The 17,667-nt window shown below is 47.3% G+C and overlaps 1 protein-coding gene across 1 annotated transcript in view; it reads left to right on the top strand.

The window, feature by feature from the left end:
• Positions 1 to 17,667, top strand: part of CCNJ (cyclin J) — a 130,753-nt gene that overhangs the window by 77,356 nt on the left and 35,730 nt on the right. Inside the window, exons 4-5 of the mRNA XM_086922508.1 lie at positions 16,310 to 16,609; positions 16,701 to 16,860. Coding sequence (XP_086778634.1) covers positions 16,310 to 16,609; positions 16,701 to 16,860 — 460 coding nt within the window. The remainder of the gene's footprint in view (positions 1 to 16,309; positions 16,610 to 16,700; positions 16,861 to 17,667) is intronic.

The following is a 17,667-nucleotide window of genomic DNA, read 5'->3' as shown; positions in this document are numbered from 1 at the left end:
TCAACATCCTGTGCTTCAATAGTTGAGATCGTGAAAGCCACACAAGGGTACTAGATTAGTTCACCCAGGATCTTTTACTTGTGCCCACCTCACACCTTATCTAGAAGATTCTTCACTCCCACTTAAGTAACTTTTTGTTTTTATTGGCCGAAAAACATCTTGTGGTGGACTCCTGGTAGACAATGGACGTTTGATAAAATGTAACTTAGCAAACAAAACTAAATCTTTCCAATTTCATAGTACCAGTGTAAGAATCCTACATATTGATCCCTAAATATTAACAGTTGGCACCCTTGGAAAAAGTTGGGTGTATTTAATTTCCTCTCCATTGTTATTAGTGGTGCTGAACAGAAATAATTAAAGATAGCATCTCTAAAAGCACATCTGCATTTTTAGTTTCACTCTATTAGACCGCACCTATGCTGTTTGTCGCGAGGCATATTGTAACCTTGTAACCGTAAGAATTTGGATTATTATTTGGGTGGAAAGGGGGCTACCCACCTCAAGGATTAATCACAGCCTTTGCCAGGGTGAACCATTAAAGTCACTAATTTAACCTGCACTCAACCTTCTGATAGTTCTGGCACAGAGCAGACTGGTTTAAATTGGGGCAATGTGTAAAGTATTTATGCAGTCTCAAAGTAACGAAGACAAAATGCAAAACAATAACAATCCTAAACAAATTGGCAAAATAGAGTAACTGTTATTTTGTTTATTAAATGTTAATGAGGAGAACCTGCGATATGAATTGATTAAAGTTTTAAGGAGAAAGGGTACCAAAAATCACAAAAAACTGATAGTCACTGGTCACGTTAAACTAGGCCCTAATATCAATTTGAGGCTGGAAAACAGTGAGGCAAGCAGCAGATTCTCCAACTAGGTTCATTCTGGTTAAAGAGTAGCTTGACTGAATCACGCTGCTGGCTGTTCATTGCCACAAGTGGAATCACCACTCTGTAGCCACAGACCTTTTTAGGTTTTGACTGGCGATGCGTACTTCAGTACGCATGCGCCAAAAAACCTTTTGATGTGTGTGTGTGTGTGGGGTCGGGAATACGCCCTCTCCTCTCATTGGCTAGCTCCATAAATGGAGGCTAGCCATTGGGAGAGGGCTCCGTCCGTCAATCTCGGACCAGATTCGGGGGCGTTCCCGAGAATTTTTGGCTTTTGGCGACGCCACGCTACGTCAGCCAAAAGCCGAGAACGCCCCCGAATCTGGTCCGGCATTGAGCCGGCACCCGCCTTCCTGCTTGCGTGCGTCTACTCTGTGAAAGGACAGTAGTGAGTTATGTGGAAGGTATTTTTCCACTGTTTGCTTGCTTGTGTTCTGGTTGCAATGACTTTTGTGAAGCGCGGTGTGCCGAATGCTGACAGCATTGTTTTCAAAGCCCTGCATTGCTATTCGAGTTGCTATGAGCTGCTGTTTGGTGATCTCTGTTTGAGCTACTGATTCGACGCTGTAATTGAATCAGCAAAGTGCAGTGCGCTTTCAGGGAATGATCGTTTTCTTTTGCAGTAACACTTCATGTGTTTAAACTGTGTTTTCTAACTCTCTATCCTTTGTGCTGCTTTCCCCCTCACCTGGTCATGCGGTCTGTTGAAGCACGTCCATTGTTTCCTCCCCCAACTACGTCCCACTCAGCCTCTCGCTGCTGCTGCAGTGGCGGCGGCGGCTCCCCCACCTCGGGCCCTGATGCGGGGGCCCGGCCCCCGGGGGCCCCCCAAAGTCCAGCAGGATTTGCAAGATGCTGCGGCTGACAGCAGAGTTGCTGCTGCTTCTGGGACTCCTGTTGCTCACTCTACACATCACGGTGCTCAGGGGCATCCCCGGCGGCGGCGCTGGCACCAACCACAGCACCCAGGTGAGTCTCGCGCAGCGTGGGAGCAGAATCACAGTCCTATCAGCTGTGCGTGTGCAACCCGCGCGCACGTGAAAAGACGGGCTGCACAGGTGCAGGTTGCTGCAAGCATGCAGGGCAGAGAAAACGTTGTGTAATGAGTTGCAGCATTACATTGCGCTTACTACCCCAATGGGATGCAGCGTGAAGCAGTGTGGGATGATGAGGGTGCTCGCAGAGGGGGCCCGACTCCCGCCTGAACAGAAGCGAGGCAGACGCTGCAGCCCCGCTTTACCTCCAGCATCGCCTGACCCCTGCCGGATCCGGGGCACCCAATCCCCAGCAGACGGTGATTCACTCTGCTAGCAGGTGAGTCATACCAGGCCCGCCACTGAAGGCTGGCTGCTGAAAATGTCACCCACCCCTCACTCCTGCACCGCCCCCCAGCCCACTCCAGCCAGGAAGAGACAGGAAGCGTTTCCCACGCAATGCGGAAGATCCTGTCGTCACCGGTAGTCAGATCACAGGCAGGTGCCATGGCCATCGATTCTGTAGGGGATACGCTGTGCCATCGCGGTGCCAACTGGCCAGCGGATCCACGGATGAGACGGCCTCCCTCCGCGCACCCAGGGAATGCAGTCGAATGCACTCTAAACACTCACGTATACGCATTTATTTTGTGTACATGTCAAACAGGGATATGTATACAGAGCATAAGTGGGATGAAAACACTGAGGGTTGTGACGGGGCGTGGCATAGTGTCCCGTGCGACAGGTATTTAAAATGACAAGTATCTGGGATGATGCGTGCCAGACGTTCCTGGTTGATTTGCAGCATGATCACTTGGTGGACTAGTGGGGTGAAAGTGTGTCAGGGCTTTTTCCCTAACTCTGCAGGGCCAGGCCTGTTTGTCTGACAGGCCTGGTCCCGGGGGCCTGTCAGGACCGGATCCTTGGTCTGCTAAACCTCGCACCAGTGGTCGGCCAGATCTGGACCCGGCCGGTGGTCGACCAGAACCAGTCCCAGAGGTATTCTTAAATGGGTCTTGGTTAGCTGCCGGAACTGCTCATGGTGGTCTGCCTGGGGCGGCCTTGACGCTTTACTAAATCTGATTGCGGAGCTCTGATTGGCCTGGTCTCATGGATTGCCAAGCTAGTCTTGGGGATCTACCTCGCAAGGCCCTGGTGATCTGCTAGGCTAGGGCAGGCCCTGCTAATAGCTGGTATTGATGCAAGAATCAGCCTCTGGATGCTGCGGCTCCAAGCGAGCTCTTGGTTTGTCTTATGTTTGAGTAGTATCCAGACCTAGGGCTGTGAAGGGTCTGGGTTTCAGTAACTCAATGAAGATAAGCTCTCCTCGTGCACTCAGCGTACTAACTCTCCATGCAGAGCACAAAGAGTGGTGCATCTAGGATCAGGACGTGACCTCTCCTCTTCCGTTCTCCTTCGGGCACTTTTTGTATCCTAATTGTAGCCTGCCTAGACAGCGCCGGGGCTACCATTCAGGATTCTAAATGACAGGGCTCCCGTTCAACGGATGGCAGCATTTCAGATTGCTTGACTTCGGGTTTGTTAATTATTCTGTGTGCTTTGCTTGGTGGCCTCTGGTGTCATGGATGTTCAATGTACAGCTGTGTTACAATATTTGTTTCAGCGTGGTGGACACTGATGCTGGTAATGTAGCAATTGTGTTTCTCCGTGTTGTAATGTTTTGATGTTAGGTATGATGATGTTATCAATGACGCACTCAGCCCATACTGGTGAAGTTCCCTCTACCTTGCCCTGTTACAATGTAGTAGAATGCCACTAGCAGAAGGCTTGTGAGGGGAGCCCCCGGAAAGTGAACTGAGCAGCCCTGGGAGGAGGTGGGGACCCAGCTATGGACAACCAGGTGAGTGGACTCCTGGAAGACGAGGTGGCCGTAAAGGCTCAGCTGAGGGGTGGGACAGTCTGCTGCTGGATGTAAAATAAGCACTCCGTGTGAGCCGGGGTTCTTAGGCTGCTGACAGTCGTGCCTGGGGCAGTTGAAATGGAAGAGGACAAGGGGCTGAGGGGTGTGTCTGTGGCCAGGGTCAAAGTGTTCCATTAAATGACAGCCATGTGCATGGACAGGCGATACGAAGGAACCATACTAGTCACGCAGGCAAGGATGCTTGTAGGAGCAGGAGGTTGGCAGGCAATACTGTGGAGGCAGCTATTGGCAAAGAAGTAAGTGCTTGCTGGCAAGGGTGTGAAAGCCATGATTTCCAGTGTGATTGAGCTGTCAAATGGGAAAGAGGGTAGTGAAGGGGCAGTGATGTTCATTAACATGTCTCTGCACATGCTGGGACAATGGGGAGCATTGTCTGGGAGTGTGTTGCAAAGTGACAGACTTTTGGGGAGTTCTAGCTAGGAGTGTTCAAGGGACTTGTTTAGGTGTCAACGTATGGACAACCAGACATGGCAAAACTAGCAGTATTTTGCTGTTAAGGATCAGAAAACACTCTTGATACATCTATGGAAAGTCAGATGTCCGGCAGGTAGCCCGATAGAAGGGTGAACTAGTTACATAATACCGATGTCGAGTCTTTACCAATGCAACTTTCGGTTTGGGGACGCCCCTGTGGACTGTCAACTCTAGATTTAGTGAGAGCATGAAGGTCCGTTACGATAAGGGGGCTCTCAGTGTGTGGGGGGGGCTCTCAGTGTGTGGGGGGGGGGCTCTCAGTGTGTGGGGGGGGCTCTCAGTGTGTGGGGGGGGCTCTCAGTGTGTGGGGGGGGCTCTCAGTGTGTGGGGGTGGCTCTCAGTGTGTGGGGGGGCTCTCAGTGTGTGGAGAAGGCTCGCAGAGTGTGGGAGAAGGCTTTCTTTCTTTCTCAATGACCCACTATATGCAGATAGTGGCCTTATACAAATCAGTTGTGACCTCACCTGAAACTGGGCGTCCAGTACAAACGGCCATGTCCCCTTTGTGTGAGAACTCCAGCGATTCCCATACATGTTTTTGCTGTTGGGGGTTTCTCAGTAAGGTGCAGCTTGTGTGCCATAAAGCTAGACCCACATCCAGGCACACCCATGACCCAAGACTTATGGATTTGAAAATGACCGGCCCCTAGCTGTATTAGCACATATCCTTTGTTGGCAGCTTTTGAAATACTAAAAAGCAACACATTCTCTAGCATTGGATCCAACCTAAACTTTGGCTAAGAAGGAGAAGTTGCTCCAGTCTCCACTCCTCCCCCAGAGGTCACCACAGTTGGCATTTCTACAGCACCTCCTGTTTGCAGGGAGTCTCCACATAGATCTACTCCATTTAGGTTTTTCCTTTGCTGTAAAACTTCATTTTTCCTGCTTCCTTGACCACCTCGACCTCTTAGGCAGCTTTTTGCTGTGGATTTGTTGTTTCCGAGGACTTTTTGAGCCAGGAAGCTCACTCTCATTTTCGACTTTATGGGACTAGTGGCAAAAATGCAACTCTACCGATCCATACAATAAATCCACCGGCCAGCTCCATTAGGAGCATAAGCCAGAGGATTGTGACCTCTGCTGAAAGTTCTTCACAAAAAACAGCCCGTGATAGATAGATAGTACAGGCTAAAAAAGGCATAATTTTCTGATGTGAAATTGTCAAAGAAACTGGCAACCTCCACCTGAAAGGCACAAAAATGGACAAGTCCGCTAACTTAGACAACCCCATCTAGGATGTTCCTACCGAAGAAGAAACCCTCCACAACCGTACAGTTGACAACCCCACTGTTGACAAAGGATTTGTAATCAATGGTGACTGTGGTTACTTCAGTATTGTGTTTTTAAAGTATTTTCCTTGGTGACTATACCACCCTCGTTAGCACTTCAGTCATTCGTTCCAGCGTTCCCTGCTCCACGGGTTGCCTTGGCATTTCATCCACACTGCTGCCAGCTCATACCTCACCCAGTAAGGTGCTACCTAGACCACATGCAAAGATTTTCAAAATTGATAATGAAGTAGAGCTGATGACTGCGGAGGAAGGCCACTTCGGCTCTGCAGACATGCATGTCTAATGACCGTATGGTGCCGACAATGATGGTGACTATGGACAACATGGTCATGGCTCCCTCTTGGCATTCCTATTTACCTACGACAATGAGGATTCTCCTCATAAGTATGACTATCGGAGCCCATGTTACAACCGACATTATGACCAATATTATGAGGAAGAACCTAGCTGGGCAAGATTCAATGACTCAAGTGTCTTAGAATATGCTACGATACCTTCAGTCCCTGATGTCAAATTACTATGCAGGATATCTGGTAATACAACAACCTTGGCTGCCAGTTTAATTCATCCTCCACACATTGTACCACATCCATAGCCTGAACCATGCCAATTGTCAACTCCTTTACTGCCACAGCAAACCACATCTTTACTGCCTCCTTTGCCGTTAGCACCACTTCTGCGACTTGACTGTCAAGACTCCGATTTGAATATTAGGGAGGAAGAGAAAGGATAAACTTTGAAAATGGCGTATACGACAATTATATGTTGGACTCCTGACTACTAAATTCTCCACCTGATGCCCATGCTAGGTTTAATGCTCTCATTGAAAGGGCATCAAAGTACTTTGTTTTACCCCTTATCAGTCCAACAAGGGGACTGTTTCCTGTATGATTTCTGTGGTCTTATTTTATATGGCTACTGTTCCAGCTATAGTGTCTAAGTTAGAAAAGAAATACAGGACACCAAAAAACACATCACTGTGCCTAATGGGTCATCCCAAAGCGGACTCCTTATTACACAGGCAGCTCAAACACATTTCTGTAACCCATCAACACTTTGCATAGCACCCCTTGAGAGGGAGGGTTGGCATATGGTCCGCTTTGGGAGGCCAGGTTATCTATTGCTGCCAAAACCATACATGCTAGCAATTCCCTAGCTGTTCTTGGCATATGTGCCTTGCAAATGTGTAACAACCACATCTCTATCTGAAATTACTACCAGAGGATAAGAAGGCGGAGGCTATAGTGATTCTCCACAAGGAAGCAAAAACATCAACGGCCACTGTTGGCTTATCGGGGACGGATATAATGTGAGTTTCTACATGGAGCTGACGTTCTGAGACTGCAGAGCTGACTCCTTTAGTACGAAGGTGCAGAGTCAAATTCTGGACCTGTCCTAGGATGGTAAGGCACTGTTCAGATCCGAACAGTGCCTGATAAGCCAACAGTAGCCTTTGATTTTTAGCTTCCTTGTGGAGAATCTAAGTTAGAGAAGAAATACAGGACACCAAAAAATATGTCACTCTGCCTAATGGGTCACCCCAAAGCTGACCGAGCTGACCGCAGGACTACCCCAGTTAACAGACCCTCTATACCACCATTCCATCTCCCAATGATATTGGTTCAAAGGATCTCTGCTATTTAAATAAGTGATCATGCATCACCTCTGTCAAATGAGTACTGGATCTTGTTCAGTGGGAACATACACTGAAGTGCCCTGATACCCTCTTTTATCTAGCTCTACAAATCAACATAAAACTTGTATCCCTCGAGAGACCATCCTTGCAACTCTCCTTCATCCCTCACAGGGATAATGTGTCTTTGTAGCAAAGAAGACGTCTGGGAAGCAGTGACTGATGTTTAGATCTGCGCAATTTTAAAGAAGTTCCTCAAAAAACAATCCTTCGATTAGTCCCTCTACAAGATGTTCTTCTGCTTTTACAAATGGAAAGCTTTAAGGCTTCTCTGGATGCACACTGCTTTTCATTGCCCTGTACACCACAACACTGAAAATACCTTACCTGTTTAACAAAGTTAATTCTTTATCCTATGGGCATCATATCTCCCCATGCTTCCCCCCCCCCCCACCCCCCCACACTCATTTACAAAATGCATGGCACCAGCGGAGGCATTCCGTTGATGCCAAGGTCACTCTGTCTGTCCACACATGGACAGCTTGCTGATAAGAGAGTTCATGTTCGTAGGTACCAGACTGAAATATATTTATATTTTTATCTATTAAAATTGTGTGCCTAACGTTATGAAAATGTTTCACTAAAGTGAAAACACAGTACTTCCCTTGATGTGTTGTTTCAGTTTTCCTCTCGTGCATAACAAAATGTAGGTTGTTATAGTGCTCTGTGTGGACCTGGTGTTCCAAAGAACTACGGAAGCCTTTTGTTACATTCAAGGCTTTTCCTATTTGTGTTACTATAGGCCTGTTCGTTTTTAGGTTTCGCCTGGCGAACAGCTGCGCAGCAGTGTTTCGCGCAGGCGAAAACTTTTGTTTACAAGTATGGGGCTTTGTTCCGCCTCTCTGTTCCATTGGCTAGCTCCATTAATGGAGGCTAGCCATTGGAACAGAGATGCGTCACTCATTCCCCGAGCAGATTTGTGGGAGTTCCGGTGATTTATTTATTTATTTTTTTTAATTTATTTTTTTTACTCATCCCACCCATTTTCGTACGTCATGCGGCGGTGGGCGGATGTTTTTTTTTTTCCGCCAAGGTTTGCTTTTGGCATTTCTCCGAAGATGGCGCCCGAAGAACAAGCTGGTCAAGGGCTCCTGGCTCTCACGGGCCCTGGCCTTCCTGGAGGATGAGGAGAAGTCGGTGAAGCTCCGTATCTCCACAGCGGAGCTGCCCCCCTGGGTAAGTTGGTGCCTCCTCCGCCCAGCCCGCCCGACCTGTTGCTCTGTTCCAGACTTGTTCAATCATGTTGCCTCCCTTCCTGCCTCCCCGTTGGCCTTTGTCTCTTGCGTGTCTTCTGCTGTCCCCTCGCTCTTCCCCGTTCGGTCCCTCTCAGTATATAAACCATGCGAGTTAAATATATATTTCACTACTCAGTCACTATATAAATGTTTCTTATGTACAGATAAGCGCCTCAAAGCTGTAGCGCGGTGACATGCTGGCGCTTTGTGTAACAAAGTAAATAAAAGATAAGGACTGTCAAGAGATTTCCGACGAGCTATTCAGACTTGCATCTGTGTCCTTAGAACAGCCACGTGAATATTTGCAGCATTCTTTCATTTTGCGGCATTTCTCCTCCCCGGGCGGCCTTTACCTCAGGATTAAGGCATGTGCCCGTCCCCCCTCCCGCTGTCTGTGTGCCCGTCCCCTTCCCGCTGTCTGTGTGCCCGTCCCCTTCCCGCTGTCTGTGTGCCCGTCCCCTTCCCGCTGTCTGTGTGCCCGTCCCCCTCCCGCTGTCTCTGTGCCCGTCCTCCTCCCGCTGTCTGTGTGCCGTCCCCCCTCCCACTGTCTGTGTGCCGTCCCCCTCCTCATTTCCGTGTGCCCGTCCCCCTCCCCTTTCCGTGTGCCCGTCCCCCCTCCCCCTTTCCGTGTGCCCGTCCCCCCTCCTGCTGTCCGTGAGCCCGTCCCCCCCCCCCCCCTTCCAGTTTCGAAATATATATATTTGTATCTGTATCCTCAATGCAGACTTTTCACAGGGAGGGCAGTAAATTAACACCATGCTGCCCGCAGACCGTCTGTCCGGCATCTCACTGTCTGACCCCCTGTTGGTGCGTCTGTTGTTGTTCGTCCCGTTTGGGGTCAGTTCTGGCCTTTCCCAGGACAGTCTGGCAATGGATGCTTGTGGCAGTCAGGAATCAGCTCGAACTGAGAGGTGGAGTCAGGAGATCGGTGGTACTAGCTAGCTCACTGGCACGTGTTTTATCATCAATGGAAGGATAAAATGCTGAGCCACCTTCCCTCAATGCAGACTTTTCCCATGCATGTTGCAGAACGGTGCTACATTTTCGAGCAGTTAACACCCCCAGAACTGCCCCCTGTGAGCGAGCCAAAGCTCAAGTGAACCCTGTCGTAACTAGCCTCTGGCTAACAATTTCACTCCAATAGCACGGGGACACTTGGCAGGTGTGATATACTGCAAACGGTTGTGCTGACGTGCACATTGGTAATATATTATGGATAATATATTATGGATATGTTATGTGTAATTTGCCTGCCCCAACATACCTCACTGGGCAAGAGAGGCCGAAAGTGGGCAACACAGAGGCAAGGGGTACACACGACAACATGTAGCGGGACGAGGCGCACTGCGCCACATCGAGGCAGCTGTCCTGGTCTTGTAAACAGACACCTGACGGGGACCAGGGGCATGAGCCTTCCATACACGTCATATGAACGGACAGCACTTTAAAGGCTGGGATTTCTGAGTCCACGCGCACGACGTGAAGTTACAACACCCCGGACGTGTAACTAGCCTCTGGCTGCCAGGTGGTGCTGCAGCTGCGAGGGAGGGCCGGAGTGGACCTGGAAATGCCACTGTGAGTGATAAGTATACTTCTTGGGGGTGTCTCTCTGATTGACGTAAACTGTTCGTGCTTCACTTTTGTGGCCTTTGATGGTCAGTGTCAGTGGGATAACAACCTCTTTGTTGGCTCTTGCCCATTCGTAATTCTATGTTTGCAGTTCAGTTACCCTTCCCCCATCCCCTATCTCTTTTAGTTATCTTGAGCCATGCACCCCACCCCTTCCCCCACGCATGTCCGCATTTTCTCTGGCAGAATGTCTTTTCACAAGAACACAGAACGTCATCAGATGGTATCTTCTAGCACCGCAGCTCTGTCACCTTAAGCCTTTTGGTAGCACAGGCCCCGTCTGTGCGTGTGGCTGGGTGGGTGTGTGTGGCTGGGTGGGTGTGTGTGGCTCAGTGTGTGGCTGTGTGTGTGTGGCTCTCTGTATGTGTGTGTGTGTGTGTGTGTGTGTGTGGCTCTCTGTATGTATGTGTGTGTGTGTGTGTGTGGCTGTGTGTGTGTGGCTCTCTGTATGTGTGGGGCTGTGTGTGTGGCTCTCTGTATGTGTGTGTGTGTGGCTGTGTGTGTGTGTGTCTCTGCGTGTGTGTGTGGGAGCGACAGCAGTGTGAGAGCGACAGCAGTGTGAGACAGCAGTGTGAGTCTTCTAGGGAGAGCATGGTGTGTGGGAGAGCATGGTGTGTGAGAGGCAGCAGTGTGTGAGACAGCAGTGTGAGAGACCTTTTATTTGTGTTTTGGTTTTTGAAACCTAAATAAAACTCATTGTTATCTGCAATATCATTAGCTCAAACTCTCCTAAATACGCGACCTATTGCATTGCAAATGCTATAGGTCTTGCATTTGCGAGAGATTAAGCTATTGGCATTGTAAATGACAATGCCATTTATTTATTTTCAAAACCAACACATAAATAAAAATGTTGTCATTTACAATGCCAATAGCTCAAACTTTTCAAAAGGCGAAACCATTGCATTGTAAATGCTTGTTTAAGACTGTCATTGTTTTGAGTGCAATTAGATTTGTTCTCACACATCCTATGACATTAGGTCAAAAGGGGTGATTTTAATATTAATATAGGGTATGGAGTTGGGATGGTGCGAGATGATGCTGTTTTACAATTTGTGGTCTAATTTGTCGGTTTGCATATTGACACCATCACCTTAGGCTGACACCACAATTTTCACTGTGTATTTTGTTACACAAGTAATTGTTTTTGGAGGTGAGACATTATTTTGTTTACCCTAACTTTAGAGAGCGGGCCATTGTCAGGCTGACTCCTGATTTGGACTTTGACTACTATTGCTCTGAGATCTGAATTTCTTTTCTTTTCTTTGCTGCATCTGGTTGAGCCCTATGCTAATTCGCTATATTGATTTACGATGCATTTTGAATAACTATTTTACTTTCTGTATCCCACTTAAATAATTTAATAAACCTTCGTGGTTTCAGAAATTATTAAAGGCTCTAGTCCATTCTTGACCCAACGGCTTATTTAATTGGCTATGCCGATTTGTTGCTGGTTGTGACACATTGTCTCATATGTTCTTGAGGTTAACAAGGTCTCCGATGCTTCGTTGGTGCTGTATCTTAGATTATATGATGAGATACCGTCAACAGAGTTCATAATTTGTTGTCAGATGTCCCTTTCACAAGCTCTGCCTGAAGCTTAAATATTCAAAATCCTTTCTGTCTCCGACCACCAGGATTGCATTTTCAGGAGCCATTCTTGATACCAAGAGAAGAAGGCATATCCATCGAAGGATGGCATATGCTGCCTGCAGGGTACTTCCAAACTCTTCTAGAGCATAAAACTCACACCAGTACACAATTTGCAAATCCTTCTAAAGGATATATATATATATATATATATATATATATATATATATATATATATATATATACGCAAAGGTTGAAGATAAGTTATAATTAGGAGAACGTTATTTAGGTTTGCTATACAAACTACACAGACATTCTAAAGTTATATTTTTAATGTATCATTTATGCTCCACTTTCAATTAATAAAAGCCATCTGATTAGTGAAGAAACATTTCAGAAATGCCCACAGCCGGAGAACCATAGTTCCAGCTATGTCATTTTTGGTAGTTTGAATAAAAGTGCAAGTACAGTGAGAATACATATAAAACTGGCTGCTAAATATTACTTTAGGTATATGCACATGGCTATGCTTCTGTCCCTGACATAACAATATGCTCCGTCATGCTCAAAGTACAGCTTAGAGCTATTCTGTAGTGTAAACATTTGCCACAAATGTGAGACTCCAGTTTACTGTAGAAATGTGGGTATACACCATGAATTGTTCTTTTACAGTTTTGGCCTATCTCCACCCCCCCCAAATAAAATTGCAATTACAAATGAAACCAACTTCTTTCAGAATGTACATACTTTCATTTAACCGTTTTTGGGTGTTTTTGTTTCTGTTTCCATTTCTTGTACAATTCCGATTTTAGAAAAACAATCTCTTTCAGATTGTTTTACTATTTTAAATTATTAACTTTATAAACAATTACAGTTTAAATTCAACAGCAAATCATCAAATGTTCAACCGATACCTGTTTTTAGGAAAAAGCTCATCGCATTTCACCATAAGCTTCTTCAGATATGTATCTCGAAACATCTAGAGATCTATAACCGGATCTTAACTTCCTATTAGAAGTCGGATATAAATCATAATGCATGTCTGCAAAACCTAAATAACTATATCTGATAGAGACTACTAGCTGCAGATTCCTTCACATCGAATTATCCCCAGGCGTGAAACTGGATCCGGAAAATCTTTTGCCACAGCATCCCTGCGTGCTGGGGGGACGGCACCACGCGACTCCGTCCCTGCGTCCTTCGCACATGTGACGTCAGCAAGGTCACATAAGTCCCACCCTGGCGCGCCTACGTCAGTTTTTTTCCTTTTCTGCGCGCAACGCGGATCCAGATCGTGCTCTGGGCCTGTTTAGGCCTTCCCTGTACGCTATTGCGTGTGTGTGGGAACAGTGTGTGAATGCCTTCGGGCTTTAAGGCGTGCTCGTCGTTGGGACGCCTGATGGTCAGCGACAGATCCTCACCCCTTCTGCATGTGGTGTCTGGGGGAACACCATGACTCCACTGATTGTGAGGCGTGCCAACAGATGAAACCGAAGTCCCGGGGGGAGCCCAGGATGAAACTTCTCTCAGCTCGCATGTCCAGGTCTGCGTCCTCACCCTGCCCTGCCCCTGCGGAGGGTTCTCTAACCCGCTACTTCCCTCGTTGACATCGTCCCTTTCCCAGATCGCAAGAGCATCGCTCACCTGCAGATAAGTGTCTCAGTTTGTCCCAGAGGGTCGGTTTCTGGCCTGTTTTTGGCACGGGCTCTCCGTGAGTGGTGCGGCCCAGCATGTTGTCCCCTTATCCGGTGTAGGGGCGACTAGATCCCAGTTGGAGACGTATGCGGCGGCTTTGCAGGCCTCGCTTGCTTCTCCTCCTCCTCCTCCTCTCCCTCCTGGGACATCAGCGGATCCTTTGCAGTGTGTGGGGGCCCTCCGTGGGGTCACCGTCAGCTCCGGCCCCTGAGCCGACTGGCTCGGAGGATGTGGGACTGTTGGGGTGCGTCCCTTCGGAGGTCCCTCTTGCGGACCACGGCGCCTATGCTTAGCCACAAACCCCCGTGAGAGTCCCTATGGTGTCGCGCGAGGTCGCTGGGGCCCGGCACGCTTCTCTTTTGGGGACTGGGGACTGGGGACTGGGGACTGGGGACTGGGGACTGGGGACTGGGGACTGGGGACTGGGGACTGGGGACTATCCCGCCACGGGGGACCCGATGTCCCAACACCTTCTGCACCACCACCATCCGGCTCCACGTGATCCGTTGTGTCTTTCCCTGCACCCTTCTACCAGAGGCCCACTTATGCAGAATGCCTTTCCCTCTCTGCCGCCGCTGTTGTCTCCCTGTCACAGGAGGCCCGCTGGTTGGACTCCTGGGGGCGCAATATGTTCACCTCAACAAGTGCGACTCGGCGGGCCCTTAACACACTGTATGTTTTGGTTAGGGCCACTTCTTGCTTGTGGGACTCGGCGGAGTCCCTTATGTCTGCCGCTTCTCAGAAGGGTGCCTGTGTTGATTTGAGGAACCATGTGTTGGATGGCCAGGAGCTGGCGGCGTTTATTCTTCGCTCCGCTTTGGACATCTCGGAGGTACTGGGTCGTGCTTCTTCGGTTGTCCTGAAGGCAGGCATGGCAACGAAGGGCAGTGTGTTCCCAGAGAACGTTTGGGAAGGGCTGGTGGATCTTCCTTTCGATGATGCTCTTTTGTTCCATGCCCCTGCGGACTTTGCTCCTTGTCCTGTCTTTGGGACTTGGCCCCTGTGGACCCTTTGTTATGACCAGGCTGGTGGGGTCCTCTTGCAGACCCTCCTTCCCCCTGGGTATGGCTAGGTTATCTATTCTACGTTAAGGTATCTGCGGCTATTAGTCTCTATCAGATGTAAGAGTTACTTACCTTCGGTAACGATGTATCTGGTAGAGCAGATTCTAGCCACAGATTCCTTCACAGCCTGTCTTTCCTCCCTGTTCTGTGAGGACCGTTTGGCTTGGTCTTCTGCATTCACCTATGTCTTCAGTGCCTGAGTTCTGTCTCTCTTTTCTGGCAGGATGTTTGTCCTGTTTATGTGTTCCTTCCTCCCCTTTTGGCGCTTTGGAGGATCGGTTTGTAGGTATTTCTGTGCCTTTGTGTTCTAGTTGGCCCTTGTTCCGTATAGGGGTTGTCACGTTCTATGTTGGGGCTGTCTTGGAGTCTTGTCGTGCCTTGTTTGTCCCAGACTGGTTCCCCTTCATTGTAATTGGTTCAGGTAGTGGTCCTGTTATATGTTATCATGACACTTTTCATATGTTCTTGACTCCAGGGGGGGCTATCTTTGTACTGGCTGGGTGGCTGTTCAGGGCTGTGCTCTGTTCTTTATTCCTTTCCCTGCCTGGGGTAAATCCGTGTTTAGCAGCACTGCTCCTTCTGGGGTTGTTCCCCTCCATTCCTTTTTTCTTTCGCACACTGTTCCTATACTCTCTCAGTTTTGTCTGATGGCTCCGCGTCTTGGCGCTGAAAAGTTCTCCGAAAAAAACTGACGTAGGCGCGCCGGGGTGGGAATTATGTGGCCTTGCTACACGAGCGACACTTGGGCGGAGTTGCGTGGTGCCGTCCCCCCGGCGCGCAGGGATGCTGTGGCAAAAGATTTTCCGAATCCAGTCTCACGCCTGGGGATAATTCTACGTGAAGGAATCTGCGGCTAGAATCGTCCCTACCAGATGCATCGTTACCGAAGGTAAGTAACTCGTACATTTAGTCTGATAAATGTCTAAATTGTAAACTCATCTTTGAATTACTTCAGATGTACTCAATACATAATGAATAATCTTGTTCTAATAGCACTTTTAAGTGCATTCAAAGATATTAGTTTTGTTTACTCCTCCACTTCTAAAAACCGTCCTTACTCTGGCGAAAGTAGCTGTAAACCATTTATCTTGCTAATTATACTACAGTTAAACTATTAGTCTTTTTAAGCATACTTTGGTTCAACTATGCAAATATGTTTTAAAAAAGATTGTTAATACCTAGCCGTGATATACAAATAAAATGATTAAGATCACATCTATTCTCGCCAGGCTTGTTCTCTTTTACGTTTTAACATGCTTGAATATTCTTCATATTAATGTGTGTATGAATGACTAATAGATGTTATTCTTTCTTGGTTAAGTATGCGTGAACGTCGTAAAAATACTGCCATCCTATTCCTAATTTGCGAGCCGCAAGTTGTTGATGGCTATTGTGTTGCTGCATCTACATGGAAACAATAACTTTGACAATATTTGCCACATCATGTTTGGATCAAGCCTAAATTGCACACACACACCTATCCCTACAGCGTCTATCTGAAGGAAGTTAAAGTAGACTTCATGTTAGCCTGCTTGCATACATGCAGTTCACCAAAGCCACATACTGAACAAAGATGCCTCCAAAACAACCTAACCACCACACACGTTTGTGTTGACGATCTGTCTTACTTCACACTCTTGACCTAACAAATGATATCATACTAAAAGTGATACTTGATGCACCTTGTGAGATTGATTTCTCAACATTTAACTTTGCTTCGTCTGGAAAGGATAATCGGTGCTTTTATGAAACGATGCGTCCAGAATAATGTTTCTCACAAAAGAATATATTTTCACCCGGCGTTTCATTTAATCTTTTTTTGTTGTTTCAGGCAAATTTGAAGAAAAAGAAGACCATGTACCAAAACTGGAACAGCTCAATAGTTTGGGCTGTATGACCAACATGAATTTGGTGTTAACTAAACAGAACTTACTACAGATGGAGTTGTTGCTGCTGGAAACATTTCAGTGGAACCTGTGTCTCCCTACCGCTGCTCATTTCATTGATTACTATCTTTCCATTGCTGTGTGTGATACTGACCTCCATGATGGCTGGCCCATGGTTTGTTTGGAAAAGACAAAGCTGTACATTGCCAAATATGCAGACTATTTTCTTGAAGTATCTTTGCAAGGTATAGTGGTGTCTAATGCATTGATAAACTGTTTACATTTGTTTTGGCCCGGGTTTTGGTTGTATATTACCTGTTATTTCTTTTTCTACAGATTATACATTTTTAAATTATACCCCATCTTTAGTGGCTGCTGCATGTGTCTCTGCCTCTAGGATTATCCTTCGCTTGTCCCCAACATGGCCTACTAGATTGCATCGTCTTACAGCTTACTCCTGGGAATTTCTTGTGCCGTGTATTGAACGCCTACTAATGTAAGTATGCATTAAGTCTCACAAAGTTCAAACTTTCAAAATGATAATGAGAGAATCTTCCCAAGACATGAATTCTAGTATATCTAGAATCTTATTCTTGATTAAGAATGACTGATTCGTGAGTGTGTGTGCGTGCATGCATCATAACATTGAGCAGCCTCTGCTGCTGAAGAAAGGTTAGATATGGATTGCTGCTTTTCAAGAGGCATCAGATGGAGAGGATAGCTCTATTAAATAATGTATATGTAGTCTGTGTGGAATTGTAGTAGGCAGGGGAAAATAAGCAAACCTTTTATTCATTGTATTCTATGGTACAATGTTTGCATTTAATATTTAGCTGGACCTGTCTTAATTGGAAGTTTGTGATATTACAAGTGTTTTAAACAAAAGGGAGCTTTGTTGGGGTTTCATGATTTAGTTTTTAGGTCGAGGTAATATCCGGTCTGCCGAAGGCAGACCGGAAGTCCGAGAGTTAATGTTTCTTAGTGTTGGACTATTGTCCCGCCTCTGTTTTTGCCTCTCTCCCATTGGCTGGCTTCCTAAACGGAGGCCAGCCATTGGAGGAGAGGGGCGTCCCTAGAAACAAGCTCCGTCTTTTTCGGATTCGGGGGCGTACATTTTGCTGTTCTTTCGCCAGTGATGTCACTCAGAACAACAAAATGCACACCCCCGAATGCGAAAATTACCATGCTTTCTCCGAGGCATTTCTGCTTTGACTCGGAGAAAGACGGTGGTGGTTTCCAGAGCTGCTCTGCTCGCCTCCCTCCGCCCTCCGTTCTCCTTCGTCCCGCTCCCCCCTTCCTCCGC

The sequence above is a fragment of the Lissotriton vulgaris genome, chromosome 5 (assembly GCF_964263255.1).
Source record: "Lissotriton vulgaris chromosome 5, aLisVul1.2, whole genome shotgun sequence".
NCBI lineage: Eukaryota > Metazoa > Chordata > Amphibia > Caudata > Salamandridae > Lissotriton > Lissotriton vulgaris.
Note: the sequence above shows the minus strand (reverse complement) of the source record. Positions and strands in the feature narration are given on the sequence as shown.